This window comes from Miniopterus schreibersii (assembly GCF_964146895.1).
Source record: "Miniopterus schreibersii genome assembly, chromosome: 2".
Classification (NCBI taxonomy): domain Eukaryota; kingdom Metazoa; phylum Chordata; class Mammalia; order Chiroptera; family Miniopteridae; genus Miniopterus; species Miniopterus schreibersii.
The window spans coordinates 179,508,027-179,526,665 of NC_138102.1; the positions used below are offsets into that span (position 1 = coordinate 179,508,027).

General features: G+C 54.8%; 1 protein-coding gene across 1 annotated transcript in view; it reads right to left on the bottom strand.

The window, feature by feature from the left end:
- Positions 1 to 1,135: 1,135 nt before the first annotated feature.
- The window catches only part of MYH9 (myosin heavy chain 9), an 88,188-nt gene continuing 70,684 nt past the window's right edge, over positions 1,136 to 18,639 (bottom strand). The window contains exons 21-41 of the mRNA XM_081127966.1: positions 18,277 to 18,408; positions 17,646 to 17,852; positions 16,990 to 17,127; positions 15,851 to 15,974; positions 14,707 to 14,878; positions 13,687 to 13,899; positions 13,135 to 13,279; positions 11,636 to 11,842; positions 11,300 to 11,404; positions 10,874 to 11,026; positions 9,505 to 9,753; positions 8,213 to 8,425; positions 7,884 to 8,096; positions 7,405 to 7,566; positions 6,220 to 6,348; positions 5,215 to 5,303; positions 5,003 to 5,126; positions 4,561 to 4,769; positions 3,855 to 3,963; positions 3,576 to 3,748; positions 1,136 to 2,668 (exon numbers count right to left, since the gene is read on the bottom strand). Coding sequence (XP_080984092.1) covers positions 2,551 to 2,668; positions 3,576 to 3,748; positions 3,855 to 3,963; positions 4,561 to 4,769; positions 5,003 to 5,126; positions 5,215 to 5,303; positions 6,220 to 6,348; positions 7,405 to 7,566; positions 7,884 to 8,096; positions 8,213 to 8,425; positions 9,505 to 9,753; positions 10,874 to 11,026; positions 11,300 to 11,404; positions 11,636 to 11,842; positions 13,135 to 13,279; positions 13,687 to 13,899; positions 14,707 to 14,878; positions 15,851 to 15,974; positions 16,990 to 17,127; positions 17,646 to 17,852; positions 18,277 to 18,408 — 3,384 coding nt within the window. The 3' untranslated portion in view covers positions 1,136 to 2,550. The remainder of the gene's footprint in view (positions 2,669 to 3,575; positions 3,749 to 3,854; positions 3,964 to 4,560; positions 4,770 to 5,002; positions 5,127 to 5,214; positions 5,304 to 6,219; positions 6,349 to 7,404; positions 7,567 to 7,883; positions 8,097 to 8,212; positions 8,426 to 9,504; positions 9,754 to 10,873; positions 11,027 to 11,299; positions 11,405 to 11,635; positions 11,843 to 13,134; positions 13,280 to 13,686; positions 13,900 to 14,706; positions 14,879 to 15,850; positions 15,975 to 16,989; positions 17,128 to 17,645; positions 17,853 to 18,276; positions 18,409 to 18,639) is intronic.

The following is an 18,639-nucleotide window of genomic DNA, read 5'->3' on the forward strand; positions in this document are numbered from 1 at the left end:
CTGTTGGCTCCAGGTGTGTCAGAAAATTTCCACGCCTCAGCCCTGGCCAGGTAGCTCAGTTGGTCAGAGCGTCCCTGATACGTTGCTGGTCTGATGCCCGGTCAGGGCACATGTAAGAATCGACCAATGAGAGCATGAATTAGTGGAACAAATCGATGTTTCTCTCTCGCTCTCTCCCTTCCTCTCTCTAAAATAAAATAATAAATAAAAAAGAAGGGAAACTTCCACACCCCTGGTTCAAGGTTGCAATGAGGTGGTGAAGCTGAAATCCAACCCAGAGCGTCTGATGTGACAACGAATGTGGATGAATTTTGCAGCTCGGGAATCCCAATGTTACTGAAAGGAAGGAGCAGCCCCCCAAGCCCTCCAGGGCCTGGCTCTACCTCCCTCTCATGGTGTCTTCTCCTGCTCCCTCCCCAGGGGAGAAAGTGTGCCCGCTGAGGCTGGATGGGTCAGTGATCCGAGGCCTGGAAAATGTCCTGCCCAGAGGCACGTGGCTCTCCTTAGCCACCGAGCTGGCCCAACAGTGGCCCAGGGCTTGCTGCTTAAGTCCACACCTGAGGTCAAGTGGGTGCCATCTCCCTTCTCTGCGGAAAACCTGTCTTCCCTCCCCACCTACTGAAAGTGCAGGAACATCCGTCTTCCTCCATTGCCCTTATGCTCCTGGTAAGCAAGGGGCCTGGTTCAAAAATGAATGAATCAAGCTTTGACAGTCCTATGAAGAGCCTCCTGCTCCCATTCCTACAGGCAGACTCACCAAGTCCCCCATTCCTGCCTCTACTGCCCTTGGGACAACCCTCCTTAGGGCAGACTGTGCAGTCTGGTGACTAAGGAAGCCCATGGAACTTAGGCCTGCGCCTGGTGTCTCTACCTTGTGCCAGCTCAGTGTCAAGCACACAGTAGGTGCTCAATAGCTAATGAACTAAGGCTCACAGGAGACGCTCTCAGCTCCCTTGAGCCTGACCCAGCTGCCTTTCTCTCACCTTTTCTGCACGATGCTGCCCCATCCAGGCCTGTGTCCACCACGCTGCACTCCTGGAAGCTTCCAGGATGCACAAAGCAGGTGCCTGCTGCACAGACAAAGCACAGCCCCTCCCAGGCCCCCTCTGCGGCCCACAGACACCAAGACACATGCTCATAGCACATGGATTCTTTATTGTGACGCTCAGTGGGAACACCTGTAAACCAGCTTCCTGTAGTGGTGACAGCTGCAGCACATGCTAAGGCACTTTTATTCTATAAAAAAGGGTTGGGGTGCGAGGTCCATTCACTCCTTTGTGACAGCAACTGGGACCTGAATTCAGAGCTCTGGAGGCAGACGTAGCTTTAACACAGCTTCATGATTTGTTGAGTTTGTTTCCTTTTATAAAAAAATGCCTTCTTTGCCATAAGTAAGTCTAAATGCAGCATATACAAAACAGTTAGGAATACAGGTAAATTCAGCAACCAGTGTAGACCAGTGTAGGACACGCTACTCTCTTCTAAACATGGTTCCAAAGGAAAGGCAGTGATCAAAACTGGGGACTTTACCATTTATTACGGGGGGAAAAGAAAACCTTTCATTTTTCTCTTTTCCAAAACATCTGTGCAGATGGCGGTTTTCGACTATACTGAGTCAACGCTTCAGATAAACCACCACGGGCCCGTCCTGGAGCAGGTACAAGGTCATGTGGGAGGGTCACGGGCCCCGTCTGATGCTCTTGTCAGAGTTGGGACAAGTCCCTTAACCATTAAATACATTTGGTCCCCAAGAGTGTCGGGAGAGGCCACTGCTGGCCTTTCCAGCTTGGCCCCAAGGCCCTGTCTGCTCCGCCCAAGGGCCTTACTGTGGCGGGGCAGGCTGCCCTCCGCAAAGGGAAAGGGGTCATCATTGCACTAGAGACCTTCTAGAATCAGGAAGGGACAGTGGCGCTGCCCAGTGGGAGTGGGGAGGAACGCCTTCCTCCCCACCCCCAGCATTCTGTGCCCTGCACAGAGGTGGTAGCCCTGGGGTCTGCTCTGCGGGACGACCCAGAGCCCAAGGGGGGGGGGGGGGTGATGGGGCAGAAGGTGTGAGGTCACCGCGTGTGATTGCCAACAGCAAAGAAGTAGGTGGGGGAAGAGCTGGTGGCAGAGGGGGGAAGGTGACAATTCTCCTGGGGTGTTGGGCTATCAAAAAGCCTTAGTCTGAAGAAAAATAGACACGTAGAAAAGTCTAGCCCATCCCCAGCTGCTGCCACTCGGGCCTCACCACCTTGCCCTTTTGGCAAGAGGAGGCCAAAGATCTTGCAGGTCACTCAGTCCCCAACAAGGGGCCAGGACTCTGACTCTTTGGTATTAGATTCTGAAGGATGGGAGGGGAGCAGCAGACAAGCCGAAGGGCCGACGCAAGGCCTGGGGGTTAGGGGGAGGTGCAGGCCCAAGGCCCCCTGGCCTGGCGGGAGGGGTGGGGGTCACGGTCACAGCAGTCCCAAGGAGGTGAAGGGAGTGCTGCCCAGGTGAGGAAGGGGAGGCGGAGTCATCCATTGGTCGATCGGTCTGTCTGTCCTTCTGGCGCAAGAAGCAGAGAGGTTATTCGGCAGCTTTGGCCTCTGCCCCGTCGGCCTTGCCATCCACCTCGTCATCAGAGCACTCGCCAGTGCCTTTGCGAGCCATTCGGCGGGGCACAACAAATGGCAGGTCCCCACGCCTGCGGGCAGATGCAGAGGGTCAGGCAGGGTGGCCCAAGCACAGCTCACACGTTCCACAGCGACCTCTAGAGGGCATATGGGCGCCTAACATCCCGTAGGAGAAGCAATGCAGGGCCTCTGGAGCCACAGCCTCCACACAGGACAGACAGGCTCCAAGAGACCAGGCGATCGAAGCTTCTGCTTTAACCAGAAACACTAGCAAAACCCACAAGGAAATCAGGACTGATGAAAAGGGGGAAAGCACAAGAATAGATGGAGTCGCCTTCTGCAAAATCCCACCCTTTGCTCAAACAGTAGAAAGCAGGGGAAACTGAGATACAGGGAGGACTGTTTACACAGCGTGCGAAGCCCGGCACCTTCCTCCCATCACACGTCAGAAAACTAGCGTTAAATACTGAGAGAATGCCTGCTGTTGTTGATTTCATGCTTTAAAAGAGGACTGTCCCAAAAAGAAGGTAAGAAACAAGAATCTGGGGGGGAAGACCCTGTGCCTCAGCCATTGTACTCTTGAATGTTAACCCTCCCTTGAGAAATGCAAGAGGCCCTCTGTCCTGCAGGCGCGGTCAGAGGACAGCAGCTGCTCAGCAAGCTCACTAGGCACCTAGGAGGGGCCAGGACCTGCCAGGCTGCCCTGTGCCTTCCAGTTCCAAATGCTCAGCATGGGACTGTTCCCATCGGGGGGGAGCAGCCACCTGAGCAGACCTTCCAGCTAGGAAGGAGCAGGTGCCCTTGAGCTGACAGTTTATTCGCAGGCTGGGCTAGAGCCTGGGAGGCAAGAACTTCCAGGGGCCCCGGGCCCTGACTGCACTTTTCCCGTCCTCCGGCGCTCTGCTCACTGGTGTCTAGAGCCAACTTACTTGCGAAGGAGAAATAACTGGGAAGGGGCCAGGCAGAGGCAGGGCTCACCTGAGCTTGTTCTTGAGCGAGCTGACCTCCCGGTTCATGGCGTCAGCGGTCTCGGTGGCATCCTCCAGCTCGCGCTGCAGTTTCCGACGGGAGGCGTTGGCCCGCTGGGCCTCCTCCTCGGCCTCCTCCAGCTGCCGCTTGAGCTGCTTCAGGCGGGTGGACGCCTTGTCAGCCTGTGGGGATGTGTGGCCAGTGGCCCTGGTTAGTCGCTCTGGGAGAGGGTGGCCTGCCTGGCACCTGGCTGGCCTGGGGGCACCGCTGCTCTGCCCGCAAACACACCTGGTCCTTGAACTGCTCGGCGTTCCTGCGCTCGTCATCCACCTGCAGCAACACGTCCTTCAGCTTCTTCTCTGCCCGACGCACCTGCTTGCAGGCCGCCTGGCGCTCCCTGCCGGGCAGACAAAGCAGCTCAGGGGACACCTCCTTCAGAGAGGCTGGCCCACAAACCCCTAGCCGGACCATCCATTCCCAGGGCCTCACTGCTATTCCCCCGAAAGGGAAGCCTTGCCCCTCATTAATGAACACCCACTATGAGCTTTGTCTCTTCTGGGAGGCACTTTAATTGGCTCCATTTCACAGATGGGGAAATGGGGGCTCAGAGAAGGGAAGAGACACATTTCAGAGCATATATGGCCCTAGGAAAAGGGAAAATGGAGATTGGGGGCCCAGTGTGACCCTCATTAGCTCCCCACAATTCTGTCTTGCTGAGCCCAGACTGTCTGCCCAGATGGTTATGACCCCTATCTTCTCTGCTGCAGCCTCAGAGACAGTCACCAAAACCCCCAACTTGAGAGGTGGGCCATGGGCTCCTACTCAGACTCTACAGGACCCCAGTGAAACTGAGGAGAGCAGAAGAGCCCATTGGGTGCTGAGGGAAAACAGACTCTGGGACTGGGGGACAGCGAGCTGGTTCCTGACTGGACTCAGGGACAGGATCACAGATGGGATAGAAGACTGTCCCAGGCGACAGGAGAGGGATGCCTACTTAGTCTCATTGTCCAGCTGCTCCTCCAGCTGCGCGATCTTGGCCTCCAGGGCAGTGATGGAGGCCTTGTACTTGGACTTGACAGTGCCCTCCATCTCCTGCAGCTTGACCTTGAGCTCCTTGTTCTGGCGCTCCATCTGCTGCCTGGCATTCTCGTTCTTCTGCGCGTGGCTGCGCTCGAGGTTCAGGTCAGTGTTGATCTGGTCGATCTGTGGGAAGAGGGGCTGGTGACCTTGGGGAAGGCTAGGGATCTGCTGGGGACAGAGGTGGGACAGCAGGATCCTGCAGAGCCCCTCATAATACCAGGTTCCCAAAACTTAACAGGGGCCAGGACATCCTCCCCTAAGTGACCAGGAAGCTGCTGGCTTTCCCAAGGTCGCTCTCAGGACCTGCAGCCCCAAGCATGGTGCCGAGGGAGTGCCCAGGATGCCAGCCTGCCCACCTGCAGGTTGGCCTTCTTGAGCCGGTCGTTCACCAGCTCTGTGTTGCCCTGCTCTTCTTCCAGCTCCTCCTCCAGCTGGGCGATGCGAGCCTCCAGGCGCCGCTTCTCCTCCAACGCCAGGGCTCTGCGGGAAGCCAAGGAGGAGTGAGAAGGGGCCAGTCCCAGAGCTGGGGTCCCCCTCAGCACCCACCTTTACTTAGTGGCTCACTCACCCTTTGCCGCTGCTGTTGGCAATCTCGTCTGCCAGCTCGTCCCGCTCCTGCTGGGCCTGACGCTTGGCACGCTCGGCAGCTGCCAGTTCCTGCCATGAGAACCCAGAGTGTGACCCACTGGGGCGCCCACGGCCCTGAAAGGCCACTTCTTCCATTCCTGGTCCTCTGGAACCCTGTCCTCCCCAGGCCCCTGGCCCTTCCTCAAACCCCTTCCTGGGCCTGCCTCCTCCATGAAGTCCTTTCTCATGAGCCCCTCTGGCTTACAGGACTGATTCCTCCCTCTGAGGCACCACATGTTGACAAAGCCCCCACATCTAAGAGCTAGGGGCCAGGCCAGGCCAGGCCTAGTGCCAGGGATGTAGAGATGATTAAGAAATTGTCCTGGCCTAATGGGCTGTGCTGGTCCCTCTCTCCCAGGTAGACGAGATATTAGGAGGGATAAGCTAGAAATTAGTTAGGACCTGGGCGTGAGGTCTCTGAAAGCCAGGTAGAGGAGAAGGGCTTCATCCCCAGTGTAAGGGGCCGTGGCCCCAAGTGTGGCCATGGAGGAAAGGATGCCACCCACACCCAGGTAGGAGAGCACAGTCACTTAGGCCACAGTAGGTGAGGACATGCCTGGGTGTCTGGCCCAGTGAGAAGCAGAACTCAGTAGCCCTAACCCCACACCTAAAAGATGGCCTAGATCCTGGGGAATGTTTCCATATGTGCCTCACGTGTCACAGATTAGGGGACACTCAGCACACAGATCTGGGAGGGTCCTCTCCTGCTCAGGAGGCAATTCACAGCAGGAGTGGAGATTACACGAAGTCTCATTTCACACCAGGGAGACTTGCTACTTACTGAAGCCCTGCAGGGAATTCTTTCAGCAAGAACCACCCCCACCTCATTCATGCAGTTCCCCTAGCTTGTTTCAGCCCTGCCCAAAGCTGGCCCAGTGGAGGCCCTGTGCTGCCCCCTACTGGCCAGAGCACAGAGATCCTGAGTGCCCCCATGGCCCCGGACCACCTCCTGCAGCTGAATCATCTCGGCCTCCATGCTCTTCAGCTTCTTCTCGTTCTCCTTGGCCTGTGCCAGGATCTCCTCGCGGGAGGTGCGCGTGTCATCCAGCTCCCGCATATAGTCCTTCATCTGGGCCTGGGGGCAGGAGGAGAAGCTTGGTACCATTACTGCAACCCCAGGGGCCACGCATGTCCCACCTGCCCCACCATCCACCTGCTCCCAGGGACAAACACCAACTGGTGCTTTTGGCTACTTTTCACCTTCATAGCACAATTAACCAGCATAACTACAAGGACAAAACAGTAACGAAGGACCAAGTGTCTCTACCCTACAGCATTTTACACTTTCTGACCATTAGGATCTACAAAGCTACTCTGGGCAGTGTTAGTCGCCGTGTACACATTAGCCCACGTGGCGTAGTGTTTTACTCTGTACAACTCCCTGTTGGCTCGAACCCAGTGCACAGGCACCACGCCCCCACACACCCGCTGCTCTGCCAGGTTATCCCAACCACACACACTCAGGAGCACATTTCCTATGCCATTCTCCTGCGAAATGTTTTAACTCTAAAGATCTTTGTCAAGTAGCTTTTTTTTTTTGCAGGAAATTCCAAATTTGGCCTTCCCATGTCAAAGGGTAAGAAGACTCTTGTTGGGTTCAGCCACGTGGCACTGGGAGGATGCTGCCAGCCAGCAGGGCATCTGTGCCCTTTGACTTCACCTGCCACGGATGTTGAAATTTATTCTTGTTGCAGAAGGTTTGCTAGGTAGGAATGTGGCATCTCAGAGCTCTTTCAATTTGTTACTCTTTAATTAAAGGTCAGGGGAAAATTTCCCAAATGTGTGTCCCTGCTCCAGCTGCTCCCTCAACCTTCAGCACCACTTCCCATCCTTGTCCGTTAGGCTGCACCGGGTCACACGTAGGTCATATCAGGTTTATTCTGAAAATGTGCCACTAAGTGACTATGTTCCCTAACTCCATTGCAAGTTTGCATTTGGACTACATTTTCACACTCAGCCTCTGGGCCTGAGTCTCCATCTATGAGACAGGCTAAGAACATCAGACCTTCCTTGGATAGGGGAAGGTGGCAATTCCCAGTGTTCACTGGACACCTGTCTAGAGTCCCAGCCCCTCACTGAGCCCAGCGCCACCATGTGCGTCCAGATCTGGTTTGGTCCGGCCTGACCTCACCTGCAGCTTCCGCAGCTGTTTGATGGCTTCATCGCGGTTCTTGTTGGCAGAGTCGATGTGGGCCTCTAGGTCCTTCAGGTCCATCTCCAGCTTCTTCCGAGCGGCCACTGCCAGTGAGCGCTGCTTCCTCTCGTCTTCCAGCTCTGCCTCCATCTCCCGCACCTGAGGGAGATGCAAACAGCTTGCAGCCCAGAACCACACACAGACCCTACCCCAGCTCTGAGCCCAGGTGGGTTTGGCTCAATTCTGTGGGATCCATGGGGACTCCAGGGCCAATGAAAATTACTGAACAGAAAAATCCTGATATTGTCACTGATCCCCCGTACTTCCCCGGGACAGGGGACTGGAAGAAATGCCTAGGGAGCCTTCCACCATCCAGGTAGAGAAAGGAGTGAGAGAGCCTGCTGGAAACCTGGGGGTCCCTGCCCCCTGCCGAGGCGGAGACGGCCTGTCCAGGGGAGCAGGAGAGCCATGCGCACCTGTCTGACCAGCTGCTTCTTCTTCTCCTCGCTCTGCTCGTCCCGGCCCTGCAGGTCCCGCTCGAACTGGGCCTTCATGGCCTGCAGGTTCACCTCCAGCCGCAGCTTGGCATCTTCAGTGGCCTGAAGCTCATCCTCCAGCTCCTCGAGCTGGGTCTTCATCTCCTCCACCTGCTGCTCCAGGGCCCGCTTAGACTTCTCCAGCTCGTGGACCTGCCACCAGAGGGAACCCCAGTCAGGAGCAGAGGGCCAAGAGGTCCCCGAGGGCCCTGGCCCAGCATCCACGCCCCCTCCCCCTCTGTGCTGCCCCCTCGGCTCCATGTACTCACGCTCTTGCCTACGTCGTCCTTGGAGCTCATGAGGTCCTCCATCTCGGTGCGGAACTGCTTGTTGAGCCGCTCCAGCTCAGCCTTCTGCTCCATGGCCTCCTCCAGGGCCCGGGCCAGCGAAAGCGCCTTGGTCTCCTTCTCACGGGCCTCCGCCTCAGCCCGGTCGCGCTCCTCCGCGTACTTGGCAGAGACGGTTTTCTCCTCAGCCAGGAGCTGGGAAAGACATGGGCGCCATGAGACTCGAGCAACGGCACTTAGAGCCCTGAACCTGCTGACCCCAGGCAGGCTAAACATGCCTGAGGCAGGAAGGGCCGATGCTGGCTCTGAGGGGAGGAGCACCAAGAAAGCGAGCACCAGCTGCTGCTTGGGGAACTCATCTGGCTCCCAGGGTGACATGCACCATCCAGTGTGTCCTTGTAACCGGATGAGGGTAGAGATCGCCTCTGCCACCATGCTTCAAGTCTGTCACTTTCATCACTTACTACGACTTTGTCCCACAGTGCCCCTTCCGTGAGAACCCACAGGACATGCTACAGCTCAGAACCTGGAAAGGCTCTGGTTTTCCTCCACCGCTGCTTGGCGTTTACCTTGAAGAGTGTGACTCCGGCTGCTGTGGCCTCATCTAAGGATGAGTTTAAATCCCCGTGTCCACTCTCTGTGTGGACCTACATACCCTCGCTAGGCCTTCTTTTCCCACATTCCCATTCCCTTTGCCCCAATCCCTCATTTATCCCATGGACCTATTTCTTAAAGGACCAGAGAGCAAACACGTTAGACTTTGCAGGCTGTGTCTACGTAGGCACTACCTGACTGTTCTGACAGTGTGAAAGCAGCTAGACGGCAGACAGGAAGCAGCATGGTTGAGCCCAGTACGCCTTCAGCCACACGACAATGCAGCGGGTGGCCCAAGCCCAGGGAGCTGAGCCCCGATTCATTCCATTTTTCTATCTCAACCCACTGTCTGCACCTCTGAACACTCCCTCAGGTTGTTTGGAATGAGGAAGGGGTATGATCACCTGAATAAAAATTCTGAAGAAAAATTGGTTCATTATAGAAAATGTGAAACACAAGAAACCAGAAAGCAGAAAAGTCACTCTAAACCTATCCTATGAAGATGCCCGGTTCCAAGCACTTTCTTGCCAGGCCCCTCAACAAGGGGGAAACCCAGCAGGACCTTTGAGCGCCTGCTGGTAGTGACAGGAAATCAGGATTCGCTGGCTGTCAGCAGCCTTGGCCTGAGGCCATGGCATTTGCAGAAGAGAGGAAATGAGGAGGACACTGACGGCACACACCTGGTCAAACTTCTTCTGCTTCTTCTCCAGGTTGGAGACACTCTGCCGCTGGTGGTCCAGGTCCACGAGCAGGTCGTCCAGCTCCTGCTGTAGCCGCGTCTTGGTCTTCTCTAGCTTGTCGTAGGCGGCCACCTTCTCCTCGTAGCGCTGGCTCAGTCCCTCCAGGTCCTTCTGGAGCTTCCTCTTGGCTTCCTCGGCAGTCTCCAGGCAACCCACGCCATCCTCCATCTTCTTCTTCATGTCGGTCACCTGGGCAGGAGCAAAGTGTAAGGAAACACGCAAGACGGCACCTGTTCAGGTAACACACGTGCCTGAGACAGCTGGGAGCTGGCCTGCTACCTCATTAGCAGAGGCCAGGGAGCCAGCCCAGTTATGGACACTTCCCTCTTCCACTGGGGCAAGAGAAACGGACTTTCTGCAGAGGGTGTCTGCCTAGTACATGAAGCCTAGCGCAGGTCAGCTCAGGAGGTCCTCTCCATGTGACCTCTTCCAGGCTTCTCATTTGTTTACAAAGACGGAGGCCCAGAGGGGAGCCTCCTCCAGTCACCTTGCCCCACACAGCAGGGCCGGTGCCCTCTGGGGAATTGGGCTGCTGGAGGCAGGAGGACTCCAGGTACCTGTCCTGCAGGCTCCTCCTGGACATAAAGCTGCCATCACGCCCATGTGCTGGCTACTTCTACCCAGACCATGGAGCGGACTGTGAGCTCATCCTGGGTTTAGGACAGATCTTCTGGCCTGGCGCATTTAAGTCCCAAGACGGGATCTAGATCAGGGCTCTTGGTCTGTTTTTGGCCGTGAATGCTTTGATACTCTAGAGCAGACTATGGACTCCTCATCATAACATTTTGGTATTCATAAAATATATGGAGTTATCAAGAATGCCATTATAGGAAAATGCGGTTGTCAGATATTTTAAAAACTGGTTCAGTGACACATGTGCTTCTTTTTTAGCATATCAAATAGCAGCCTCCTGACCTGCAAGGAGCACATGAAGTCCCCAAAGCCCCACCGTGGCCTGGACACGTGACTGGGGGTTTCTAGTGAACAAGGCCACAGGCACTGGGGCTGCTATGGCCTGTTGTCTACATTCATAAGGAAGGAAATGCTAGATGTCAGCTAGAGGCTGGTGAAAATAAAGATGTTCAGTCTCTTCCCACAAAGTTCACAGATCCCCTAATTCTACCTGGGGACCCCAGGCTAAGAGCCCTGGGCTGGAGAGGACAGGAGCTCCCTGAGGAAGGGCACCCAGCTCAGGCAGGCCTGCGTGGACCCAGCACACAGGGCTGTGCCTCCCCAGCCTGCAGAGTCCAGCCCATTTCCCTGCACCACGGGGCCCTCTGGGTGTCCTGTCAGGGAGCTAGGCCCGAACCTGGGCGTGGAGGGTGGAAATCTGCTTTTCCAGGTTCCTCTTGGCCTCCTCCTCCTCCTCCAGTTGCTCCTTGAGGGAGTTCTTCTCGTCTTCCACCTGCTTCAGCTTGGTGCTCAGGCTCAGCTTCTGCCGGTTCTCCTCCTGCAGCAGCTCCTACTCCGAGGACAAGAGGGGCCCAGGGCCCAGAAGGCACCACATCAGAGGCTCGCAGTCCCCACACCCTTGGAGGGAGAACCCACCCTCTGATTCAGGGGACAGCTGGTAAAGGCCTGGTGGGGAGGACCCAGGGTCTCCGTGGACACAGGGGAGGACAGGTAATCAGAGGAGCTCTGGGACGGAAGTCCCAGAGGTGTGGCAGGCGATGCCACATGGGCACCGCATCCTCCCAGGAAAAGTCCAGCTGCAGATATCTGCTGCCACCCTTACCTGTGTGTCCTGCAGCTGGGACTCCAGAGTGGAGAAGTCCTTGGTGAGCTTGCTGGACTTGCTGTCAGACTGGGTGAGAAGACCTGTCACATTGTCCAGCTCGACCTACACAGGGACAGGGGGGACAAAGGCTCATGAGCTCGACCATAACTGCTCTGACCCCATCTTGGTGCTTTTAGACTAAGCTGAACCTGAATCACAGACTGCACCCAGAAAACCTCGCTGAGGACCCAGTTTGAAGCAAGAAAAAGAACAGGAGCCCTGGAGAACTGGGCCATGATCGAGGAGCTGCTAAAGGGACCACTGCCCAGGCCTGGGTCCCAGCGGAGGCCTCACCTGCAGCTTGGTGACCTTGTCGGCCAGCTCCGTGCGCACTCGCTCTCCCTCGTTGAACTTCACCTGCAGCTCCTGGAGCTGGGCCTCCACTTTCTTCCGCTTGTGCTCTGAGTCCCCTTTGCCCTGCAGCAGGGCCTTCACCTCGTTGGCCAGCTCACCTCGCTCATTCTCCAGGGTCTGCTTGGCCTTCTCAAGGTTGGCTTTTACCTGGTAGGGAAGGAAGCAAAGGTGTGAAAAGAGGCATCATCACACCCCGTCATGAGGCTGGTCTTTCTAGAATCACTGGAAGAACTGCAGGATTCAGATCCAGAAACCGCTGCCTCTGCAGCAAAAATGATGTTGGGTAAGTCTGGGAGGTGGCCTGCTCGCCAGAGCGCTGGACGGGGAAGGCTCACACCTGATCAGTACTCATCACTCAACCAGTACGTGACACCCAGCACGTGTCCTTGTCTGAGAGCCTCAGCTTCCCACCTCTAAAACAACCCCTGCCCAGCCTCCCTCACAGGTAGAGGGAACATTCAAGGGTAAGACGTTGTCACTGCTCATATGATGACTTCAGTAATGATATTACAGGATGAAGGAAATTATAATCGTTCACAGTTAGACATCCAGTAAAGCCTCTTTCAAATGTGATGTTCAAAGTAATGATGTAATGTTCTTCCAAAAAAATAAAGTGGAGTTTATGGAATTAATACGACAATCCCATTCTAGTCTGCACCAAGCTGGCCACAGGGTCAAGGGCAAGTTCAAGGGTAAACCGTGAGTGCAAAGGAATGCTGGGTAAACAGCTAAAGGACAAAGAAAGAACCAGGTGGAAGTTGAAGGGAGACAGGTGGACAGGGCTTGTTTCTAAAATATTTTATAGGTTGCCACACAGAAGAGCCTTTGACCTCTCAGGCTGCCACTGAGAGTGGCTGGGAGCTGGGAGCCACAGGAGGCAGGATTTGTCCTGTGAAGGAACTGCCAGGCCATCAGAGGCCTGGCAGAGAAACCAGCTGGGATTAATATCCCCAGGGCTTTCCCAAGACGACTCCAGCTGACCACCTGTTGGGGGTGTTCTAGAGAGGACCCAGGTTTCAGAAAAGGGACCCCAAGGCCCTGTGAAACTCAGTTTCAGGGTCGCTCCAATTCCTTGAAGCTTTCTGGTCTGGCAAGTTGTTGAATAAAATAACGATAACTGTATTTGAACAACTTCCTGAGCCCTTATTAAGTGCTTTACATGTCATCAACTCCAACTCACATAAAGATATTAGACAGACCTATCATGAGCCTCCTTTCCAGATGGGGAAACTGAGGCACAGAGGTAACTATCTGCCCAAGTCACACAGCCACCTAGGGCTGGAGCTGAACCCTGACCCAGGCAGTCTGGCTCTGGAGCTGCTCTGTTCTACAGGAATGGCCCAGAGTGATAGCTAGTCTCCAGGAGGGCCCACCCCTGAAAGGAGCAAGACCCCCCCACATGAAGTCATGGACCAAGTCCCTGGGGGAAGCCCACGCACCCGCTTTGTCTGCTCCAGCTGCTCAGCCAGCTCCTCCACAGCCTGTGAGTGCTTCTGCCTCATCTCCTGGATCTGGGCCTCGTGAGTCTTGGCCTCATCCTCGAGGGTCTTCTTCAGGATATTCACTTCCTGTTCACGTTTGGACCTGGAGAGAAATACCCTCAGGATGGAGCCCAGGGACCTGGAGCGATGCGCGATGCTGCCCCCGGGGCTCTTCCCTGGCTGCAGAGACCAGCGAGGTGCACTGGCCACCTCAGGCAGCTTTTCTGCCGAGGGGGCTTCCTCAGCTGTCCATCCTCTACAGGCTCAGACACTGCAGAGGCTTGCATACCTTTCCAGCCTTAAAGCCCATCCTGTCTCACCCAAACTGCAAGCCAGGTTCTCAAATAGGTCTTTTTGGTAGAGGGAAGATACTGAGGAACCTTCAGCTTCCACACTCTGTGGCATATGACAATAAGGCCACTGTGTGTATTCAGAGGCCTGGGACCCACCCTTGTCAGGCCACGGCCTCCTTTCCCCTGTCTGACTTGGCTAGGCTGCCCCATGGCACACCTGAGCTCCTGCTGGGCAGCCGTAGAATCCAGGGTGTCCTCCAACTCTGTTTTTAGAGCCTCTAGCTCTTCCCCAAGGTCCCGTTTCTGCTTCTCAGCTTTATTCCGAGAAGCACGCTCAGACTCCAGGTCTTCCTGAAGTTCAGATATCTGAGATTCCAGCTCACGGATCTTCTTTAGGGCCATGTTTTTCTGGGTTGCTTCCTCCTCCACTCTGCCAAAGAAACCGATATCAAGATGAGGCCATTTCGCTTTCAGGGAGCAGAGTTTGCAGAAAAGGTTTTGAGAGAGTCAGCCAAAGCCATGTCTGGCAGTCCGAGGCATGGCCCTTAGAAGCTTCACTCAGCAAAAATAACATCTGAGGCACACCATATCTAAGAGTTAAGGGCAAAACCACTTTGAAAATTGGAAAACCTCATACGAGAATTGGAAAACCTCATACAGAAATCATTTCATTTTCCAAATTAGTGCTTTAAACATAAAAAGTTCAAATGTTCTATAAAAAAATAAAAAGGAAATAAAACACTATAGTCCATGAAGACTGCAACAAAATAAAAATACAAATGCATCACAGATTTTGGGTGATAATGATGTATGCAGGTTCATCAATTGTAACAAATGTATACCACTCTAGTGCAGGGTGCTGGTACCAGAGGAGGCTGTGTGTGTAGGGGAAGAAGGGTTATCAAAATTCCCCATGCTGGGGCTCAACTTTGCTGTGAACCTAAAACTGCTCTAAAAAAATGGCCTAGTTAAAAAAAAAAAAAAAAAAAAGCATGCCTGTAGCTAATAAATTTTTAAAAGTTAAAGAAATGAAAGGACTATAGTGGTTAAATGATACTGTGGGTGACTTTTTTGGGATTACAAACAAACAAATGACGGGAAATGTTTTGCTGTGAAATGGTTTCCAAGACAACAGCGAATGCTCACAGCTCACTGATGCAACAAGAACCACAGCAGGAAGCCGGAGGGAAGTGCCAGCTCTGGCTACGTGGCTGCGGGCTAATGCTCTGGCTCTCACCTGGCCAGGGCAGCCTGGACCTCCTCCTCTTTCTTGGCCAGCTGCATCTTGAGCTCAGCAATCTGAGCCTGGAGCTCAGCGATCTGGTCGTTGAGGTCCGTGGAGTCTCCCTCCAGCTTCCGGCGGGTCTTCTCCAGCTCCTGACGCTGCTTCTCCTCTCTTCGGAGGCGCTCTGAGAAGGAAGGACAGGGAGAAGCTATCAGAGAGCCCTTAGTGCCCATAGGCTTTGCTGTCTTTGTTCTTAATTCTTACATAAACACTGCATATTATAAAATATATATGAAGGTTAAAGGGTCACAATACACAGATACCAACTCCTGGATGAAGGAAAAGAACATCACCATGAGCTGCCAGGTCCTATGTCTGCCCAATCCCACCCACTGCCCTGGACCCACCGGGATGCCACTGGTCCCGCAGAGGGTACAATAGGTTCTGGCATGAACTCAGGGTTCCAGATTTCCCCATCACCTATGTCCACTCCTCTCAAGGGGCAGGGGCAAGGGGTCCACAGACAGCCACAGGCCTGCACATCTACCCCATTCTCCTCACCACAGAACCCAGAGCACCGGGAGATGAAGACATGATCTGTCACCTGCCCCAAGACAAGCAATGACGTTGCAATATCGGTCTAGCATTTTACTGTACATGCAGCATGTCCACAAGCATTAGGTAGTTTAGTCCTCACAAATGTGCTTTCACTGTGTCCTCTCAGAGGTAAAAGTAAAACTAAAGCTCATGGAGATGAACAGACACAAGATGACACAGCTAGTAAGCAGCAGAGCTGGGGGGCAGGGGGGTCAACCTAGAACATCTTAGGGATTCTCGAAAGCTTGTGAAACCCACTGTCCATGGTGCACAACAGAGAAACGCCAGGGCTTTACTCTGAACGCTCTTCGCTTAGAGGAAGCTCCCTCCCAATCACACAGAGCCGGTGCCTGGTGGCCCAGAGTCCCATAGGGACTGGATGTTGAACCCTAGGTTTTCAGGGCAGTGCTGGTTGCTGCGGACCGTGAGCCTCGCCCATGCAGAGTGAGCGTGACACTAGCCTGGCGCTCCGGCTCCTGGCAGTGGCGCCCAGATTGGCCCTGAGCAGTGAATGCCTCAGGCTCCCGAGTCAGGCAGCTCCCGCCCATCACCCTCTTACCCTCCAGGTCAGTGATCATGGCCTCATGTTTGTTCTTGAGCTTGGCGAGGCTCTTCGACTTCTCCTCCTCTTCCGTGAGGTTGGTGGTGAACTCGGCTATTCTGTCTTCCAACAGCTTCTTCTCCTGGAGGGGGTGTGGAGGGGGGATCAGAGCTTAGCATTAGTTGACCACAGACATTTAGCTCTCTCCAAGGTATGAATCGTCCAGAAATTGAGGACTGAGTGGAGGAATAAGGAGACTTAAATACTTGATTCATTAGGACTTCCTAGATCAAAGGGGTCACTTTTTAAAGCCACTGACTCCCTTTAAAGAGCTGGATAAGCTTCCTGGATCTACAAATGTGGGCATCCAAGACTATCCCTTTGGGCTCAGGTAAGAAAGGTTTCCAGGTGGCAGCTAGTGTTGGTGGCCCCGTGCTTGTCCACTGGGTGGGCTATGACCTCCCACCTCCTCACGCCCCCGAAGTACCCTAGGCTGCTCCCTTCCTTGTCTGCATTGTGTGGCCACCACTGGAGTCTTAATTCAGTAGGTCTCCCCACAACAACAGAGCCACCATAATAAATACACACCGTCACTCAGTATGAGCACCTCACTACCTGCATCACAGAGCTCCCAGGCAGGCATCCCACCATCTCAGCCCCCAGCCCTCGGGGTTCTGACTGTGTCCTTCCTTCTCCTCTAACACACTTTTCCAGTTTCTATCTGCTCACTTAGCTGACAGGGACCCAACTTGGTTCTCAGAAGACACAGCCACCACCTTGGAGAAGGCCGAAGGAGAAGCACCCACACCTCAATACCAAGGAACTGAGGTGCCCAAACCCCACCGGTGACAAACATGCAGCGCCACACAGATGGTTCAGCTCTGCCAAGTCTTGGTTCTCAAGAGCTTATGAAGAGCTTTACTGAGAAGAAATGTCAAACCTTTCCCTTGGGCCCCACTCACTTAAGAGAAACATCCCTTCAAAGGTGACCCTGGCTCCCAGAGGCCATGGGACACCAGGAGGGACACCCAGGAAGGAGACTCTGCTCCTGAGCAGAAGCCGCAGTGCTGCAGACACAGAGGTGAGAAGGCACAGCCAAGAGCCTGGGTCCTGGCTCACTCTCCACAGCCCACATCTCTGCGCGCCGAGGGCCTCACCTTGGCCAGCTTGCAGTTCTGATCTTCCAAGATGATCTGGTCTTCCTCCAGCTTCTTCAGCTTGGCCTCAGTGGTCACCTTCTCCAGCTGCAGCTTCTGGCGGGCACTCTCCTCCTCCTCCAGCTGCTCCTCCAGTTCCTATCACAAAGCAGAGGGACTGTGAGGAGCGCAGGCCACACAAGCCCAGTGGTATGGCCAAGACGTGGCCCAACCCCCACATGTGGGGTCCCATGTTTAAAACTGGGTTATAGGGACAAGAACCCTGGTCCAATCATGTGGTGGCTTGTTCCAAGGAGCTTCCTTTAGCAAGTTTCCCACCAGTAATGACATGGGCAGTGAGCAGAGCAGATCACCCTCTGCTCCTCAGACTGGCCAGAGCAAGACCAAGGGAGGGACATGAAACTGACTTTGATGCTCCGCTGGGCAGTGCACGTGGAGAGCTGAGGCACAGGTTTGAGAAACAGCTTCCTCAAAGAGAAAGCCCCTCAAAGGTTGCCCCAAGTGGACAGAAGGGGGAGGAGCTGGCCTTCCATGGCACTTCCGTTTCTGTGTCCTTTCCAGTTCCTGTGTCACTGCTCCTCACAGCACCCTGTCCCCTCCTCCCCATGTCTGGTGTCCAGCCCACCCCTTTCTCCAGAGGGGCAAAGCTGGGCTACCTGGATGTTTTGCTGCATTTTCTTCTTCTCTGCCTGCAGGTGCTGGCAGCGCTCCTCCTCTTCCTCCACCCTGGCCTCAAGGTCATGGCAAATCTCCTCCAGCTCCTGCTTCTTGGCAGTCAGGCGGGCCCGGAGCTCCTCGGCTTCAGCACACAGTTCTGTTTCCGCCTGGAGCTGCTCCTGCAGCTGCAACTTCTCTGCCATGAGCTGCAAACAACATGTGCAAAATGCAAGTTCCTTGCAACCTCCTCAAGCCACCCAAGGAAACATGTTCTCTAGCTCCGGCTTCCAAAGGGAGAACCATGCTGACAAGAGCAGTGTCCCTCTTGGGAGTGCTAAGCTCCCAGGCACTTTCTAAATATCATGTCCTCTTACCCTTTACCACTATGCCATGGTATACAATCTCTCTAGGAAACAGGCTCAGAGAGGTTACGTGCTGGAGCTGGGCATCAACCTGACACTCAGCTTTCCATCCCATCGGGCGGCCTCCCTACATCACATAACCCTGAATGAAGTCTACAGAGAGATTAACCATTTCTCTAGTGAAGCATCTCTTGCCTCGCCTGCAGATGGCCAGCAGGTGGCAACGCCGGGATCAGCTGCGCTGTGGGCAGAGTCCACAGGCACTCACCTGGGACTGGAGGGTCTCCATCTCCGTGAGCCTGTTCTCTGCAGCCAGCTGCTTCTCTCGGACCTTCACCAGCTCCTCCTCCTTGGCCATCATCTCCTCTTCCTGGCGGCTCACCTGCAGCAGCGGCTTGACCTGGGAGAGAAGGTGAGGACACGCTCAGCTGAAGGCGGCTGTCCTGGACAACAGCCACGAGGCTTTCCCCTCACCTGTGGAAACGCGAGCTCCTGAGGGTGAGGGGTAACTAGGCATGCTATGGGAATTGAGAGCGAGCCTTCTGGAAATTAATTTGGTGCTGTGTGCCACAGGCTTCTCACCTGCTAATTACATTTGGGGAAACCGTCCCTCTGTATGCAAGAAGATTTC